The sequence below is a fragment of the Azolla caroliniana genome, unplaced genomic scaffold (assembly GCF_043228905.1).
Source record: "Azolla caroliniana isolate FFs.n. ecotype wild unplaced genomic scaffold, voAzoCaro1.0.p SCAF_2, whole genome shotgun sequence".
In the NCBI taxonomy this organism is placed as follows: domain Eukaryota; kingdom Viridiplantae; phylum Streptophyta; class Polypodiopsida; order Salviniales; family Salviniaceae; genus Azolla; species Azolla caroliniana.
In genome coordinates, this window is record NW_028230437.1 from 5,432,821 (window position 1) to 5,450,404 (window position 17,584).

Genomic DNA, 17,584 nt, shown 5'->3' on the forward strand with positions numbered 1-17,584 from the left:
AGGAGATGACGAAACCAAACCTCCTCACCACTTAACCTAGGGTGCTCAACCACACCAATCAATCCCAAAATGAAGGACATGAAACAAACATAAAATACCATCAGTGTCCCATACAATCAAATATTAGCTTATGTTATGCATTGGTTATTTAATAAATATGAAGAAGAAAATGTAGCCTCGCCAACAAAGTCTCACTAGTGTCTTAAGATATTGTCATGAAGGGGGTAGTTAGTCCCCTTTACATAGCTCTACACCGAAGGCTCCTCGACCACCACGTTGTCATGGGTCCATATGGGTTTGTCACATTTTCTAGAATAACCAGTTTCCCAACTATCCTACCCTAAACCCAATAAAATTAGATATAGAATTGGTCCATAAGGTTACGCCAATAACACCCACTAACGTAAAAAAACACATAGAATACAACACTATTAAGTACCCACCATTGCAAAGCAAGAAAACATTGGCATCGGTGTAGTTGATGAGCTCAACGATGTCATGAAGCAAAGGCTTCACTATTAAGTACCCACCATATGCAAAGCAAGAAAACATTGGCATCGGTGTAGGTGCCAAGCTCAACGGTGTCATGAAGCAAAGGCTTCACAATATCAAAAAAATGGGAAAATTCTAAAATGATATCATCCTGCCAACAGTGTGTAGGATTTTACGGTTCGTGAATTAGACACCAAAATCCCAAGATACAACCTCCGGAAGGATAGTGTTAGGTTCAAGATTGTTAGGAATAAAAAAGTAATTATATAAGAGGGGGGAGGGAGGTTGAGTTAAAATAAGATCAATTCTATATTTTTTGAAAAAGTGTAATTTTACAGTTTAAATTTATTATTAAAAGCCCCTCTCCCATGGTGGGACAAGGCATGGAAAGTGAGTGAAGGAGGAGCTCGCAAGGGTGAAGAAGGTGTGGTGTCAAAGATGCCGTTGAAGAAGGTGGTTTGTGCAGGAGATGTATAGTGTGCGCAAAAAAATACAAAAATCAAGGAAAATAAAATAAGGCAATTTTGTTTTAAGAGTTTGAATTTTACCAAAGCACTTCGTTTTGTAAAGTAATGAATAGAAAGGAAAAGGAAAGGAAAACAAATAGAGGAAGAGAAATACTTATCATTAAAGTCTGTCCTCCCAAAGAAAGGAATCATGTTTGAATCTTGCCAAAGTAGCTTTTCGCAAACAAATCTTGTAAGTGTTTTTGAATCAATTAAAATTTTCTTCTCCCGAAAGCTTCGCATTTGTTTCATCTTCTTACCATCGCACCATCTACAATTACGCCATGTCATATCGAACATCCGCGAATCACAAAACATTGATGGTTGTGACACACGATTGCGATCATTACAACAACAAAATGTTAGAAACAAGGGGAATAGTGCACAACTCCTTTCAAAGCCTAGGACAAAGGGCCAACCCTCATTGTAAGAAGCTATAAAAGCCACTTTTGGTGACTTTTTTAGCTCTTCTTTTTCTCTTGAGTTTTATATCTTCATATACCTTAAGCTTCATCACTCTCTTCCTTCTTCCTTAATCTTTCACTTAAGTGAATTGAGTGATTAAGAATAATCACTATTTAGCTATACCTTAATCACTTTATTGTTACTAGCATAATTGTAACCATAGTTATGGGCTAATTTGTACGGATGAAGGGTAAGGATTGAGTTATCTCAACCCTATGGTGGGAGATAACTTTTGAGTGTTTCATCACCTAGTTACTTTTTATAATAATAAAAACAACCAATGGGAAACACACACAATGGCCTAGGGTTTGAGCCTATATAAGAAAGCTCACTACCTTCATGAAGGGGAATCTTTTTTTTATTTTATGTTATGACTCATGAGATAGAAACTTTGACAGTGTGGCAAACCTGTAGCTTCATACGTGTGTGCCTCCTCCTTCGTCAAACCCAATGTATGATCCATGTTTGTACCTTGTGGTATGGGACACCAACGAGGGACTTGGATCTGTCTCTCACCTTCCCTAACGGGTGGTCGGGTGGATTGTCGCCCTTTTTCTTATTTTCCTCTTAAATTTTGCTTTAAGTTAATTAAGATTCTAATAGTTGGTATCCGAGAAAAATTTACGTTTTCTTGTGTTGGTTCATTTTTTTATGTTTTCCTTGATCCTAGAACAATTAACAAGAGCTTGTAGTTAAGGAGATTGTAGTTACTTACCAAATAGCAAGAACTATTGCCTAATAAGAATAATAATGCACAAGTTGAGGGAGAGGTATGCGCCATTTTGCAACAAATATTAACCCTTAAAGTAAACTACATATATGAGATATATGTAAGATGGTAGGTTTCCCAGAGTGAAAATCAAACGTTCTCGACCATATACGGAGCAAATAAGTCGACCTAAGTGTCAATGAACTCTTGAGGTCAAACCCAACCTCTCGGCATGATGTGTTGAGGAGGATAATGGATGAACTAAATGCGAGATATAGATAAATTAAAATGACCACAACTTAGATTAGTAAAACTTTTGATGAGACTTTTGAGACAATAACATTAATAGATGCTTTTGGTCCCCACTTTGAAATTGATGACACTAGCATGAGTCTCCAAGTAATAGTTAACAAGATCACCATACTAGTCCTAATGAACAAGGTTTGGACTAAGTATCGTAAGCTACAAATCTTAGCAAAAGTAAAAATGATCACTTTATACAAGAAGTTAAGGATGATATATGGCTTTACACAAAAGCAGCAGGGTATAATAGTGAGCCACACATTTTAGGTGTATGGATCAAGTCCTATCTCATATTTATTATTGTTTGTTAGGGTGACCTTTCTTGAAGGTGAGTTGATTACTAATGGTTTACAAGCACAAAAGTAGTGCAACCTATTGAGTATGAGGCTACACCCAAAAGATCCGTGAACAATAAGTGAACCCATTTTATGGATGATTAGCAACTTATCATATACTTTTCTGCAAGGTTGTTACCTTGTGATCTCAAAGGGAATTGGAAAATTGACTATAATATAGAGTTATGGTCAAAACATAATAATAAAAAGTTTTGATATGATTTGGATTCCCTTGTTAGCAAATCCATTGGCACCAAATGTTGTGATGCCGATGAAGTGATGGTTTCATGTTTCAATTCTATTGCACAAAGATGTAAGCAATCTCAAGCTAGACTAAATGCATCCCATTACCCAAAAAAAGTTGTTACGAGGACAATGTGGTGGTGCATGTTTCACTTCTAGTGTGCAATGTGTGAGCATCTCAAGGTAGATCCATTAGAAATAGATTTGGTGCTCCCAATCCATTTGGGTAAATTAGGACTACTTAACTTTATCATAACAATGGAATGTTGGGTGTATATTAATCCCTAATTGAGTTTATCACTAGGTATATAAGGTGAATACACTAATGTGACAATAGAACTAAGGTGAATACACTAATGTGGTAAATTAATTAAGAAAATAAGGACCTAATTTTTACGAATAATTTCAAATTATGCAAGTCAAGAGCTCAATCACCTTCAAACTACTAGGAAAATACAAGGTTTGGGACAAGCCTTTCGAAGGTTCATCTCGAGTAAAGAAAGTCTTAGTGATGATGAAATAAGTAATTAGTTTTCATCGTCATAAACTTATGTCTACAAGAGGAAGCTGAATTAGTAGCCCTCCTCAAAGAGTGTAAAACACAATGTTCACATGGAGCTTTGAGGATATGAAAGGGGATAACCACATGAAGTAGTCATGGATATATGATCCCTATGCGACATAATGTAATTATGGCTTGATATGATGACAAACATGGAATCACTCTTGACAAAACTAAGGTCAAAATCTTCTAGAGATGTCTCCACCTTCTAATATAATGCAACTTTGGGTGACAAGGGTACTACAAAAGGCTTTGAGAACATGAGACTTACGTGCTAGGTATTTCATCTAATCAATGGGTGTGTAGCTAGGAGATCAACATTGAAGTCACATTATTGGGATAAAGAGTTCCACGTCCACACAAACGCCTTTATGTTTGTGGACGACGTTCTAGCCCAACCAAGGGAGGAAAAATAGACTTTGCTACAACTTTTTCTAACTGTCAACTCAAACAAGTGGAACATAATTATTTGACAATAAAGAATTATAAGGTGTGTTCCACAAGTATTGTGCGTCGTTTCCGTGTGCTTCACGGTTACACATTTATGGATTGATGGAGTTTTGCCTCATGTCAACATCGTTAGCCTATGATCTGGACCGACATATTCCCTTTTGGTGGCGAACTAGGCCAAGGTGGTTGTCAACCACCTTGGAGCTACTAATTAGCGTAGCTGTGATTGTTACTACTTAAGCTCTCTCTCTCTCTCTCTCTCTCAACAACGGAATGGGCTCTAGCATTTATCAATGTGTACGGTTTCCTCGTTTCGCAAAGAAACCGTACACATCGATACATGCTAGAGCCCATTCTATTGTCTTCCATTCGAACCATTGTTTCCATGTGACTTACCTCACATGCATTGCGATGTGAGACGAGGCGTTGGGGCACAAGTGATGAGAGTGGTCGACTATGCACACATTGCCCTAAACAAGTTCGAGAGTCCGCGGTATCACACTTCGTACAATGCTCTGCCTCTTATCAGATTCGGCCATGCTTTCCACACATCTTCAACCAAAAGCCCAATCCTCGCACGAATTTCTCTCACAACCACAACGTGCACCTCTCGATTGCAACATTCATTGGTAAAGTTTTAGAACATCGAGAGTCGCTACTCACTTTCACACACATCACGTGAAATGTAAATATTTTTGGTCTCATGGGTCATATTTGAACTCCAAAGACGATAATATAATCTATCTATTTATGTATGTATGTATGTATCCATAGTACGTAAAATTCATGTTCGTCTAGCATAACGTTCGTTTTCATACGTTGGAAAACGAATGCGAATGTTATTCAAACACTCTTGCGACTTTATTTTTTGTTTTTTTCCACTTTTTTAAGTTTTTTTTTTTAAAACTTTTTTTTTCCCCTTTTTTTAGGTTTATTTACCTCATAATAAATAGTTAATCCAAGAGTATGGTATTTACCATTCTTCAAAAAGGGGTGTTTACCATACTCGAGAATGCGAATGCACGCATGGTACGTATGGTTCAAACTTCATACTATGAATTATGAATGTATGTATCTATCGAAGGGTACCATTTACACCAGAAAGTCTTGAGTTGTAACTTGTGAGGTTTTGAAAGTGTTATGAAGTGGGGGGTATAAGTGTATAATTTTGTAAAAGCTTCTTCAGAGGGAGGGAGGGGTATAACCTACAAATAGTTTTCTGCACTGCACTGCACTGCACTGGAACCTGCAGAGCTATGGCGACGACGATTTCCTGCTCCTGCTCCTGCCATCGCAGATATTAGGGCTACAGACTTCTTCTCCGTTCCTTTCTTCCTTTTTCATCCCCTCCTCGCTCTTCTGAAGATTCGGCCAAACGGAAACCCGGAAGAGATCCGAAGGAAACCACAGAGATCTCGTGGAAGAATCGCCAGACGAATTCCTCGTTCGTAGGGCTTCCAGGAAGGCAAAACCTCCTCCTTTCTGAAGAGTACCAGAATCAGATGGAGAGCTGTCGACACGAGAAGATAAGCGAAGGCAAGTCTTCATCTTTGCCTTTCACGGCGAGATAGAGATATTGAGACGTAAGCAAGGAGATATTTGCGATTACGCGAAGGTATGAATTTTGCCTTTTTTCCGCTCCCTTATTCATCTATGGAGGATTCAATGAGAGGAAGAGATAAAGAGATTTTCTGAAGAAAATCTGCAGAGGTTATTGCGATATTAGGTAAGTGAGATTCTACCTTCTTCTTCTAAAGAGGTATCAAAAATAAAAAAGAACCAGAGATAGATAGAGAGTGACAAAAAGAATAAAACTGAATTTTTCTGAAAGAATGCATGTTTTTGCTATTCCAAGAATGTGAGGCTTTGATTTTTCTTCTTCGTATCCTTAAAAAGGATTAGAATCAGAAAGAACACAAAGATTTCAAAAGAAAAAGAGAAACGGGGATTTGGCAAAGATAGCAAAGATCTTTTCAAGTACAATAAGATAAAACTTCGCCCATTCTTCTTCTTCTTCTTCTAGAGAGGGGAGAGAATCAGAAAGAGACGATACCGCTGATACACTCAGAGAGAAAAGAAAGAAGTTATATTGGATAGAACTGATATACGCAGAGATAGAGAATCGATGGTGCCCTATAATGCATAACAGCACTCTTTAGTAAGAAAGAGAGATGCAGAGGCAAAATGGATGCTTTCAGGATTCCTATGCTGCTTTGTGAGAGAAAATATCTAGTATCTGTTAGAGAAATAGAGTACCCAGTATCTGTTGAGAAGGAGTATATGTTATCAAGCAGAGAAACAAAAAGGGCATCTATAGTCTTGTATAATACAATACAATACATTTGAGAGAGACAATGGAAGGTTTCAGGCCTCTTATGCTACCTGGCCATATACACACTGGACAGCTATGTCCGGTGTGTATGGCTCCTCATTTTCCCTTCTGTTCTCCACCTCCACCTCCACACCCCCATCATCGTTTTGTTGCAAATCACCATATACAACATTTCCATCAAAGACCAACATTTATTCAAGGTGACCATATGTTTACAGAACCTCGATTCAGACCTCCCCCTATTGCTACTGAAGCTCCCATGGTTCCTCAACGTCCTTATTATCCACAAGGGTTTCCGTCACATGTTGTTGAAGAACATCATCATCGACCTCATCTTCCTCCTCCACTGCAAGATCATAATCAGTTTCAACCAGGAGGAGATCTAAGGTTTAATACGATGATGATGCCTCAGCAAGGAGTTAACAATCGGATGGTGAATTCAGAGAGGAATATGGCATCTTTTCAACAACAGAGAATACAAACCGGGAAGGATGATAGATTATTAGTTCAAGATTCAGTACCTCATGCATTTCTTCAAAGGAACAATTGCTTTAATGGTGAACCTGATTCAACAAATAAAGCCGAAGCAACTATGAGGAATCAGTATTTACCTGGACGAGTAGCTGGAAACTATTCTGAATGGTCTCACGGAAGACAAGCTTTTCCATCAGAAGCATCACAGGCTATGGAAGTTTCACAGAATATGCATATGGAAGCGAACATACATTCTAGCTCTGTCCATTGTGTTGCAGGTGCTCCTAAGAACCAAGGTTTACTAGAAGGACAATCTGACATACAGTTTAACAACTCTGACAAGGAAGGATTTTACACACAGAAAGATGGTGAAATTCAGAAACATGGATTGAAGAGGAAGCAGCCAATGTCAAGAGAGGAAGAGTTGTTAATAGAGAAGGGATTATTAGATGATGAACAGAATCCTACAGCTCAGAAATTCTCTCATCAGACTGAATTACTTACGCAAAAGAATAGAAGTGTAGGAGGGATCAATGAATCAAAAATTCCCATTAGTCCGGAGAAAATGATGTCTAGCTGGCCCAGTGAAAACTTTTCTGGTAGAGGATGGCAAATGTTTGCCTCTCAACAGGTATCACAAACTGGTAATAGAAGCTTTAGACCAGAGTTTCAAGAAGGAAGGCAAGATAATGATATACTGTTACAACGGCAGAATAAAGAAATTTTGTTACAAAGGCAGTACGAAGAGTGGGAAGCGGAAGAGAAACGCATGGAAGCTCTGAAGAAAGCTGAAATCCTTGCAAAAGAAATTCAACAACGGGAAGAAAGCTCTCGGAACATGGGAAATTTGCAGTCAAGTCAGTTATCCGATTCTAATATGGAACAGCTTTTGATAGTTAAAAGGAATCAAGACAATATGAGTTCTGAGGATACTTATTCACGGTTCAAGACAACAATGAATGAACATAATTTGCCTCAAAACACCAGCATTTCATCATATTCTTCTCAAATGTCTCATCAACCCCAGCAATCAAACTATTACTCTGATTTGCAATTGAGTAATCATGATCATGAACTCCACCAAAGATCCATTCAACATGGAATGCAAGGGGAACAGTTTGATCATCAAAGACAAAATATTCCTCAAAAACCATATTTTCCTGAACAATCTTTTTCTATCTCTTTGCAAGGACAAACAAGGGAAGGTTCTGTGCAACAACGAAGGGATTCTCCAAATCCTATTCAATCATATGAAGATTACTGGCATCAGAATGGTCCAGGACACCGGAAAAATGAAAATGCAACAAATATTGCACAGGAAGTAGGACAATGGCATGAAACAAACTACCAGCTACTTCAGTCATATGAACAGAAAACACATCAATACAAGCAATCTATAGATTCAAAGAATACACAATCTCTTGTAAATGCTTCAGCCCATCGGGGTAATCTAGCTGAAAATGTCCATCAAGTAAGATTAGCTGAAAATGCTCACCTATCAGGACATTATCCAACAGGATCTACTATAGGTCATGGTGGTATTCCTCCACTTCCTCCTGTTTCGATTGATCCTCCTCCACCATGTTCACCACCTCCTCCATTACCTCCCTCGGATTATCCTACTGAAAATATGCCACCGCTACCTTCATCACCAATTTCTTCAACATTATTGGCAACAAGCCATTTTACTATGCACGGTTCTTCAGGCAATCAACAACATTATCAATTCCAACAAGACCAGAATCTACTCTCTAGAAATCAAGGTTATGGCTCACAAGAACTAGGTCATCCCCAGCATATGGTGAGTGACTGAAGCAAAGTCTACTCTTTGTTTGAATTTTTTAACCTTATCAATTTCGAGTCCATCCCTCAGCATATGATGGCTGAGTGAAGCAATTGATTTGGAATTTCTTCATTTACAAAGGAAATCATTGTTGATAAGCTTTAGATTTGTTCTGTTGGTTGCTCAGGCTGACAGTCATCACCAGACACAATTACAGCAGTCACATCCATCTCAACAATTTGAGAGACTGAAAACTATTGATGCTGTCAGCATATTTAGAAATCCAGGTCGTTTCACAAGACCAGACCGATTTGTTGTAATCCTTCGAGGACTTCCAGGTTGGTAAATTTCACATGTTCATGTGTGGCTATTGGGGCATCATTCTAGTAACTAAGATTGATCTTCACAAATTTCAGGCAGTGGTAAAAGCTATCTAGCCAAAGCTTTGCGTGATATTGAGGTAATGAATGGAGGTAGTGCTCCTCGGATACACTCTATGGACGATTATTTTATGTCTGAAGTGGAGAAGGTAAGTTATATACTATTGTGTATTCTGAGCACATGACCTCCATTTAAATTTTCATTGATAATGAACGAATTTTGAAGGTTGAGGAGCTAGAAATGAGTGCAAGCAGTTTGAGGAATAAGAAGAAGATAGTCAAGAAGGTGATGGAATATTGCTATGAGCCAGAAATGGAGGAGGTAATGTAAATTTTGCCAACTGCATATGCTTTTATGAAATCACTGTCTATCTAGGGCCTACACATTTTGTGCATACAAATTTCATTTTTTTGTCAGCCCTTACCAAAGGAGTATTTATGATGGTCTGCTATGTGTGCTTTGCAGTTCTTTCTTTGATATCAACTAGAGTACTCCATTTGTAGATGTGTTGCTGTAACACTTGTCTCTGAAGATAACTTAATTCTCCGGATAATTTAATTCTCCTCAATTTTGATAGGCTTATCGAGCAAGCATGCTGAAAGCTTTTAGGAAAACTTTGGAGGAAGGCATGTTCAAGTTCATTATTGGTATGGAGGTTTTAGAATTTTATTTTTCATTGATATGTGATGCTATTCTGCAGTAAATTATGTTAGTTTCTAGAAGTAGAGAGAAATTATCTTGGTTAGTAATGTTCTCAGTAATAAGGATGCTTGGGCTTGGGAGTTATGAAATATAGTTTAATTGAATGATGTAGATGCGTGAGTTAAAAGTTCTGCTCAAATATTGTTTTTCCTATACGATTTATGAATTCCACCATTTTGAAAATCGTGCGGTTGGTCTCTACCTCTCAACATTAATGAGACTTATGCAGAAAATAGAGACGCATGATGTGCGCATGCATGCTCATATATAAGTTCTATAGCAGTACATTTTAGAATGCCTATTAGTAGGCCATTATAATTACAGGGGAATGTTTTCCACGAACTTTTCTTTCGGCTAACTCAGCTGCAGTGGTGCTCGCAACACAATATTGACCATTTTGGTTTCTCTCGCATGTGGGCCTCATCTTAGTGGATGACCGCAATGTGCTGATAGCTGATTTTGCTCAATTTTGGGCAATTGCCAAGGTATATTATCTCGACTTTAATGGATTGAGTATGCCGCGATTCTTTTTCCAGTAAATCTGTCTTGTCTTACCTCATTTTTAGAATGATCGATTGTACATTATTAAAGCATATTATTTATCTGCCATTTTACCTGAGTTTGATGTGTAACGATAATTCCAGCTCCATCAAACTGGACCACAGCTCATTTTGAGTGTTTTTAAAATTTAAACCCAGACTTGATGATGCGTTTTCTGATGCCTTGATATATTCAAGAAGTCACCAGAGTTGGTGAGACTTGCTCTTTAGATGATGAAGCACATGTACATAAATGCTGAATTTTCTGCGACACAGTTAAAACCTTATGCTACAATTCCCTTGCCAAATACTCATCAGTAATTTGATTACTGTTGCCATTTTGAGCAAAAAACTTGATTATGATATTTTTGAATTATGACAGTCCATCATCCAAGTCAAATATAAGTAAAGAATGATATATTACTCTGCTGAATGTATGATCCTTGAACCTATTACAACATTATCAATATATGCTTATTCCTCTACCTATAATTACCTTTATGGTAGCCATGAAGCTTTACATCTCATTACCATGCCAAGTAAACACTTTTATCTTTGTGAGAGACAATGCAAGTTGCAACTGATGAAGAACCTGCTTCATATAAAATCTCTATTATTGTACATGTCTTCTATTACAAATTCTTGGAGTCATATGTCATCACATATCTCTTTTTTGATTATCACAAATTACTCGTGCCACTTCTTTGACCCACTTTCTCTGTTATGCTGTCCTATATAGTCAAAATTTGTGTTTCCATTCGAGGGAAATTTGACTCAACAAGGTCATCTAACCTCATTTTGAACATCACACAACCGTGAAGATACTCATGCAAGGTTCTCATCAATCTTACATTGGATTCCGAGAGACCCAACATATGTTCGTGTAGGTGATTGTGTGTCTTGCATGTATATTGTTTCACGTATTTGCATGTGACATTGTGAATTTCCATGCATTTTCAAGCAGCAATGAGATTAATGTGGAAATTTTTATAGTAGTGTAAATTTCATATCTCAAAAGGGATGGGAATCCTAAAAAAAGTTAATTATCTAGCCACAAAGTTTCTTATTTTGTCTTGTAGATATAATGTCAACATTTGTGTACCTTTTTAGGAGCTCTTGCAGGTAGAATTGTATAATTTAGTCCATTATGCAATGAGAAAACTCAGTACTTTGAAAAGCTATGCTGTAAAGAATTTGAAAGAAATGAAATTTGCACCTGTTAATTTATACATAAAACTGTTATAAAGGCATTAAGAAATCCTTACTTTTTCGACTGTTACATTTACAAAATTATGTAACCTAGGTGAGCTCTTTTATTCTACACTGTACATAAGAAAAAAGCTGTAAGGTAAAGGGTATTTCATGTGGGATTAGATAGCTAAGTTAAAAAAATAGATTTGAGAAGGTATTCATAACAGAGTGCTTGAAGTAACGTTATGCTTGTGTTGTTTGCACAGAGGTCTGGATATGAAGTATATGTACTGGAGGCACCATATACTGATGTTAAGGTATTTCTAGATTAATATATAGTTTGCGTAGTGCTTAAGAGTGAAAATTTTATGGTTCTGTCATCCAGTAATTTGTTCTACCATAATTTACTTGATTGACTACAGGGTTGTGCTGCGAGAAATGTGCATAACTTTACAGAGGAGCAAGTAAAATCTATGGCTGATCACTGGGAGCCAACCCCTCCGCTTTATCGAAAGTTGGATGTTTCGGTATGTACAGGAAATCGTGAAACCTCTGATCAGTTAACTAATATTTGATCTTCTAACTAATTATTGTAAACCATCCAGTTGTTATTTCGAGGTGATGATTTGAACACTCAAGATATCATTGAGGTAAGGTATTGAAGGTCATGGGTTCTGTGTAGATATACTAGCATGGAAAAGCATAAAAATACCATCACTGGTTGCAGGTTGAGATGGATGCAGATGACATAGAACAGGAGGAAGAAGAAGATTTTCAATCACCGAAAGAGAAATCATTTGGAACTAGTGCTGATAGTTCAGGTTTGTCCCTTTACTGTATTGAAGGCCTAATGAGTCACTTTGTGATGCTTAGTGAATTATTTAGTTTCATGTAATAGTTTTGACATATTCTCTTGCATTCTCCATACCCAATTACTATAGGACATGCACTTTATGTTTGTACCATAGAGGCGTTGAAGCATAGCCTAGAATGACCGGTCATGGTATGTCTCTGAGCTGGCGATAAATCATTGGTAGTAGTTACACAGAGGTCCTTTCTCATGAGGTGTCAGTATCAACTCACGACAGAATGTAATGCTATGGAGGATGAGAACCTAGTTGGGTCCCATATACTTTTACTGGAATGGAGACCATAAAGAGATTACTTGTTCTAATTTTGGATCTATAGGCTTATCGATGACTCAGTTTATGTGTACACATGTGTCTCTCCCTGTTATGGACCAACCTTTGGTGAGATTAGGAAGACATGTAGTAGCTTGGCAGACAAAACAACGAAGAATCTTTCAGACTTCTGCTAATGACTCATAGAGTAGCTTCAACAAGGAATTGTGTATTGAAGCCACTCATATGATGGACCTATTGTACAGAGACTTCAGGAATGTGTCTTGATATAATCTTTCTTGCTATTTTTTCACATGATCAATTGGCAGTTTGTTTTTTGGTAGGTAGGACATTTGCCATTAACAAGATTTATTGTATACATCTGATCTGATGACATTTTTAGTGACTTCTTCCTTATGTTTCTTTTACTAATAAGCAATCTGGTGGCTTTCCATGCTTAGGACATGATTTTGTGGGTGCCGTTGCATTCATACAATTGATCCATGTGAATATGTTATTTGATGAAATTGATTTTAATACCTTTGATCAGAGAATTCAACATGGGGGGATAGATGGGAGGACAAGAGTGAACCTGCAACTGAATCCAAGGTGTTGCCAGTGGCGAAAAGGCTCATCAAGAATGACAGCCTTGGGCGTGAGAATATCAAGAAAAGCAATGACAATGCCCTGTCGGGGTTAATGACAACCTATGGTAAAAAAGATAAGTTTGTACATTGGTCAGATAATGAGGTATGTTGTAGCTTTAGAAGGAAACCAGTTTATCACTATCTTTTTAATATGAGGACTTACAATGTATTCTGATTGGTGCATGGCCTATAGGGTAATTCAAGGAGCAAATTGGGATTTACTATAGCATCTCAGAAGGGACCATCTCTTATTATTGGACCTGGTCCTGGGTATAATGGGGTATGTATGTACCACTATAATATTCATATGGTTCCTTATGGAATGTATTGTAGACTCAGTGAATTGAAATGAAAACGTCAGATTTCCAATCCTGTCATGGCTGAAGATGACAAGCGCCTGGAGGGCGAGTTACGGAAAACTAATAAGTTTACAGAGCAGTTGCGTGCAGAGCAAGAAACTTTTAAAGCTGTTTTAGCTAGGCGGCGTCAAAGAATATGTGCGTTGGATGAGGATGAGGAGGATTAATACAGAGGAGTAGAATTTATATTCTTTTAGCTCAGGCAGTTTGATTCACAATAGCTATCAATTTGATCAATGTGTATTGATACAAAAATCTGCCAACGTGTTAGTTTCCCTTGCACTCATTTAAATGTGCTTCCTTCCATGAGGCATATTTTCAAATTATACTCTAAACCTTAGGCCTTCGAAGGATGAAATGTATGTGCCCAGAGGGTGTATGATGAGCATTCAAAGCCTGAATGCTGTGTAACTTAAATGTAAACACTACTTGAATGAAAAAATGAGTCCTGTTCCTATCTTATCCATTAACACTCTTCAAAGTAGAAGTGCTATATATCTTTCAATGGAAGCCTTGTGTCGTTTACATATGTACCAGTGGATGATAGAAAACATAATGGTAAGGGGTCCCTTGTATAGGTTATTTTGACTCTTAAAAGATGGTCAATAAAAATTTTATTTCTTTTCTCTCAATTGCAACACTTTGGGTTCAGGTTCATATATCTCAGTTGCTTTGCAGTGCAAGAAAATATTAGGTTTGATGTCATATGTAAAAAGTTTCTGATAGCACAATTATCAAGAAATGATGTTGTAAAGTGTAGAGTTACCGTCTTCATTGTATGTATACAAACTGCCTTAAGCATTTCATATGTTGGTGATGAATGGAATAAACCTATTTGGAAGTAAATATCAATTTAATAAGCTTGTTAACATGAGAAGAAGGCTGACAGTGTTATAACTGATATTGATATGTCAATTCATCATATGTAAATTTTACATACAAAGAGTGCTTATATGGGACGTTAATTCATTGTCAACTTAGCATAGAAATAGTGCTTTTGTTGGACGTTTATTCATACTCTTCAACTCATAAAAGCTTATTCAACTTTGGGGGTAAGCAGTTTAAGAAAAAAAATTATTGAGAGTTGCCTTCCATACCATTATATAATTCCAAACGTTTTAAAAATTTGTTTTGTACTGACATACATAAAGGTCACTTGAGAGTTGTTTTCTATTGTATAATTCCAAACGTTTTCAAACGTACTTCAGATTTTCCCCACATACATGGTGATATGGTGACATCAGCACTTACCATCTCTCACAATTGAAAGGATATGGTGATATCAACACTCAAACATCTTTACCACAACTGGAGGTTGATATCAGCAAATATCTCACGATTGAAGAACATTTCAGTGATGCAAAGTTTGCAAGTTTAGGGTTCTTCCATTATTTGGTAGGTTTTCCATTTGAATGTAGGAGAATCCCTTTGTGCCCACCATTTGGTAGGTTTTCTACTTGAAAGAACCTCCAAGACTTTTGCCTTATGCATGGAGGATATATGCACATACTATTATATAAATTTTACGATTCAGAGGTAAAAAAAAGCACATCATGTGATTGTGCATAGCTTCTATGACGACAAAGTAGACCCAAAAATATCTTCTTTTTTCTCATTTGCGAAGGTTTATGCAAAATGCTTGTAATCATAAAAATTTCCTTTTTATCATTTTACATTTAAATTATAGCAGATCCGTTTCCCAGTCGATCATTAGCATCTCTCATATGATCTTTTGATACTCCAGAGAAATTTGGATAAACTTCATGTCACTAAACAGAAAATGGCCCGAGTCCAAACTCTTGTCATGCATCATCATTGTTTCCATTCTGCATTCATAAAATGGCAATAATGGCATGGCCCCACTCGAGTATAGTCAAACTTTAATGTAACTTGTGTTCAGCTGAGTTGCAACTCGGAAAATATTTTCAATTGACTATCTGCTCCCCCACTAACAATAGAGTCAAGATTCCACCAATCTGCACAGAGGATCTGTACGAAAAGAAACAAACAAAAATCTCTGGCTTTGGTGTTAAGCACACGTATAACAGTAAGCCAACTTCACCTTTTAATTGGCCTTGCCAATATATCATTAAACAATTGAGTGAATGCATCATGACACCTCTCTTAAATCTTACCAATTTACTAGGTAGGAACTATGATACACCCCATTGGGCTCTCCGTACAGACTGCATAAAAATGTTTCACTTTGAACCCAATGGTCATTCCCAACTTCCAAGGGAATGTCTCCTACAAGGCCTTTGAGATTGTACGGAGGGAACATCTCCTACAAAGATTTTGTGCACCCAACATTCCTTGTGATGTGATATGGGATGAGTTAGGCCTCCAAGGGGGTTTAGGTAGGATGCCAACTCTCACTGATCCTACTCGAAATCGATATATTAGGTACACCTGTCCCCATTCTTCTTTACACTGATGAGATAACCTCGGCCTTTGAATCTCAATCTCATATGGTGTGAAGTAGGATGCCAACTCACCTACCCTCCATGGACTCAATATATCAGATACACCTGTCCAAATTCTTCTTTACACTGATGACATGCGCTTGGCCTTTGAATATCTCAATCTCATATGGTGTGAAGTACGATGCCAACTCTCACCTTGCCTCCTCAGACTTGATATATTAGGTACACCTCTCCACGTTCTTTTTTACACTGATGACATAACCTTGGCCATTGAATCTCAGACTCGCATTTGTCTATAACATCATTCAATGCTGTAGATGGTTTTCACTGAGAAAAAGGGCTCACCGTAAATCCAGAAAAGACCAAGGCCATGATCTTCCACACATCTGTGCTGACTTGCTAGAGAGCTATCTTCACATTATCAGGAGGGCAAGTTGAAGTAGTGGATTCCTATGTATAACTAGGAGTCACATTTACAAGCACAAATGGGCACTTTTCTATGACCCAAACAACCACGGACTGATTCACTCGAGGATATGTAGCTGTAGTCATGCATCAGGCACATTCCCAAGAGTCCTGTACCAAAGTACAGTTACTAGACACCATGGTCACCTCAACCCTCAAGTATTGTGCTGCCATATGGCTTCAAGCCTCCCCATGTACATGTCTGTGGACACAAATAGCACATCCACTGCTTATGATGTTGTCGAGGATGACACATGTTAAAGCATTCACCCCACACAGGAACATTTATACTGAATTGGAAGCATCACCTATGATGGTTGATGCATTGTTCCAGACCATGAACTTCATCAACTGGATTCAACCATGCCACCTTAAAGAATTAAACATAAGGTGTTTGAAGCATCAAAGGAAATGGCAGCAACAGAACATGTAGATGGATCATGGCACACAGGTGATGAAGTAGTTCAACAATAATGGGCTATGTTCAAAAGACTAGGATCACACCAAGCGAGCCTTTCTTCCAACTTTGGCCTACTACAAAATCATTTCATGATCGAATCAGGGGACACAAAGGTTGAGCTACATGGACATCTACATGTCCAATGGTGCTTGGAAAGCAGGACAACTTAGAGTTTCCTCTCACCAAATAGAGGCAAAAGTCAACACTTCACATACCTAGGACTGAAAGATTACATGCTTAATGGTGATTGGAAAGCAGGAGGCCAAATCAGAGTTCCCCCCACCAAATAGAGAGTGGAGCAAAAGTCAACACCAAATTATGAAAGGAAATATCAAAAGAGTGGAACATTTTGTCTAGGTGCCCAGATTACAAGCACATCCGAGAGAAGTATGCCACCTTCCACACTGACAACACCACCATTTGACAAATGATGGAGAAGGCTGACCCATGACACTTTGGCTAAATCCTGCTTGCACTTCAAAATCATAGAAGAATCAATCCGCATATTAGCAAGTGAGATGCAATGGCAATCACACATCACTGATTTCTTCCATCGTTCCACACCTCCATTAACGATGTGCTGTAGTGTCATTGTATGTCAGGACGAATAACATAACTGTTCTATTCTCTCTCTCTCTCTCT

At 37.8% G+C, this 17,584-nt stretch overlaps 2 protein-coding genes and 1 long non-coding RNA gene across 4 annotated transcripts in view; 1 reads left to right on the forward strand and 2 right to left on the reverse strand.

Annotated features, from left to right (window-relative positions):
- Positions 1–5,735: 5,735 nt before the first annotated feature.
- Positions 5,736–14,054, forward strand: LOC147867202 (uncharacterized). Of its 2 annotated transcripts, none has more exons than XR_015529323.1 (13): positions 5,736–8,672; positions 8,842–8,992; positions 9,071–9,183; positions 9,261–9,356; positions 9,613–9,682; positions 10,167–10,222; positions 11,734–11,784; positions 11,890–11,994; positions 12,073–12,117; positions 12,195–12,288; positions 13,139–13,300; positions 13,429–13,515; positions 13,597–13,628. XR_015529323.1 is itself a non-coding variant. In XM_087314989.1 (13 exons), exons 1-13 carry the CDS (start codon positions 6,420–6,422, stop codon positions 13,759–13,761), a joined length of 3,486 nt encoding a protein of 1,161 aa, XP_087171115.1. In that variant the 5' UTR covers positions 5,742–6,419; the 3' UTR covers positions 13,762–14,054. The 2 variants fall into 2 exon arrangements, 1 of the variants encoding a protein (XP_087171115.1); XM_087314989.1 differs by having other exon boundaries at positions 5,742–8,672; positions 13,139–13,338; positions 13,597–14,054.
- A 1,149-nt stretch (positions 14,055–15,203) lies between these two features.
- The window catches only part of LOC147867203 (Transducin/WD40 repeat-like superfamily protein), a 28,460-nt gene continuing 26,079 nt past the window's right edge, over positions 15,204–17,584 (reverse strand). The window contains exon 15 of the mRNA XM_087314997.1: positions 15,204–15,583. Coding sequence (XP_087171123.1) covers positions 15,491–15,583 — 93 coding nt within the window. The 3' untranslated portion in view covers positions 15,204–15,490. The remainder of the gene's footprint in view (positions 15,584–17,584) is intronic.
- LOC147867204 (uncharacterized) lies at positions 15,719–17,579 on the reverse strand. Its single transcript, XR_015529329.1, has 2 exons — positions 16,123–17,579; positions 15,719–16,003 (listed from the first exon to the last, which is right to left on the reverse strand). It is a non-coding gene; the product is annotated as an uncharacterized LOC147867204 (long non-coding RNA).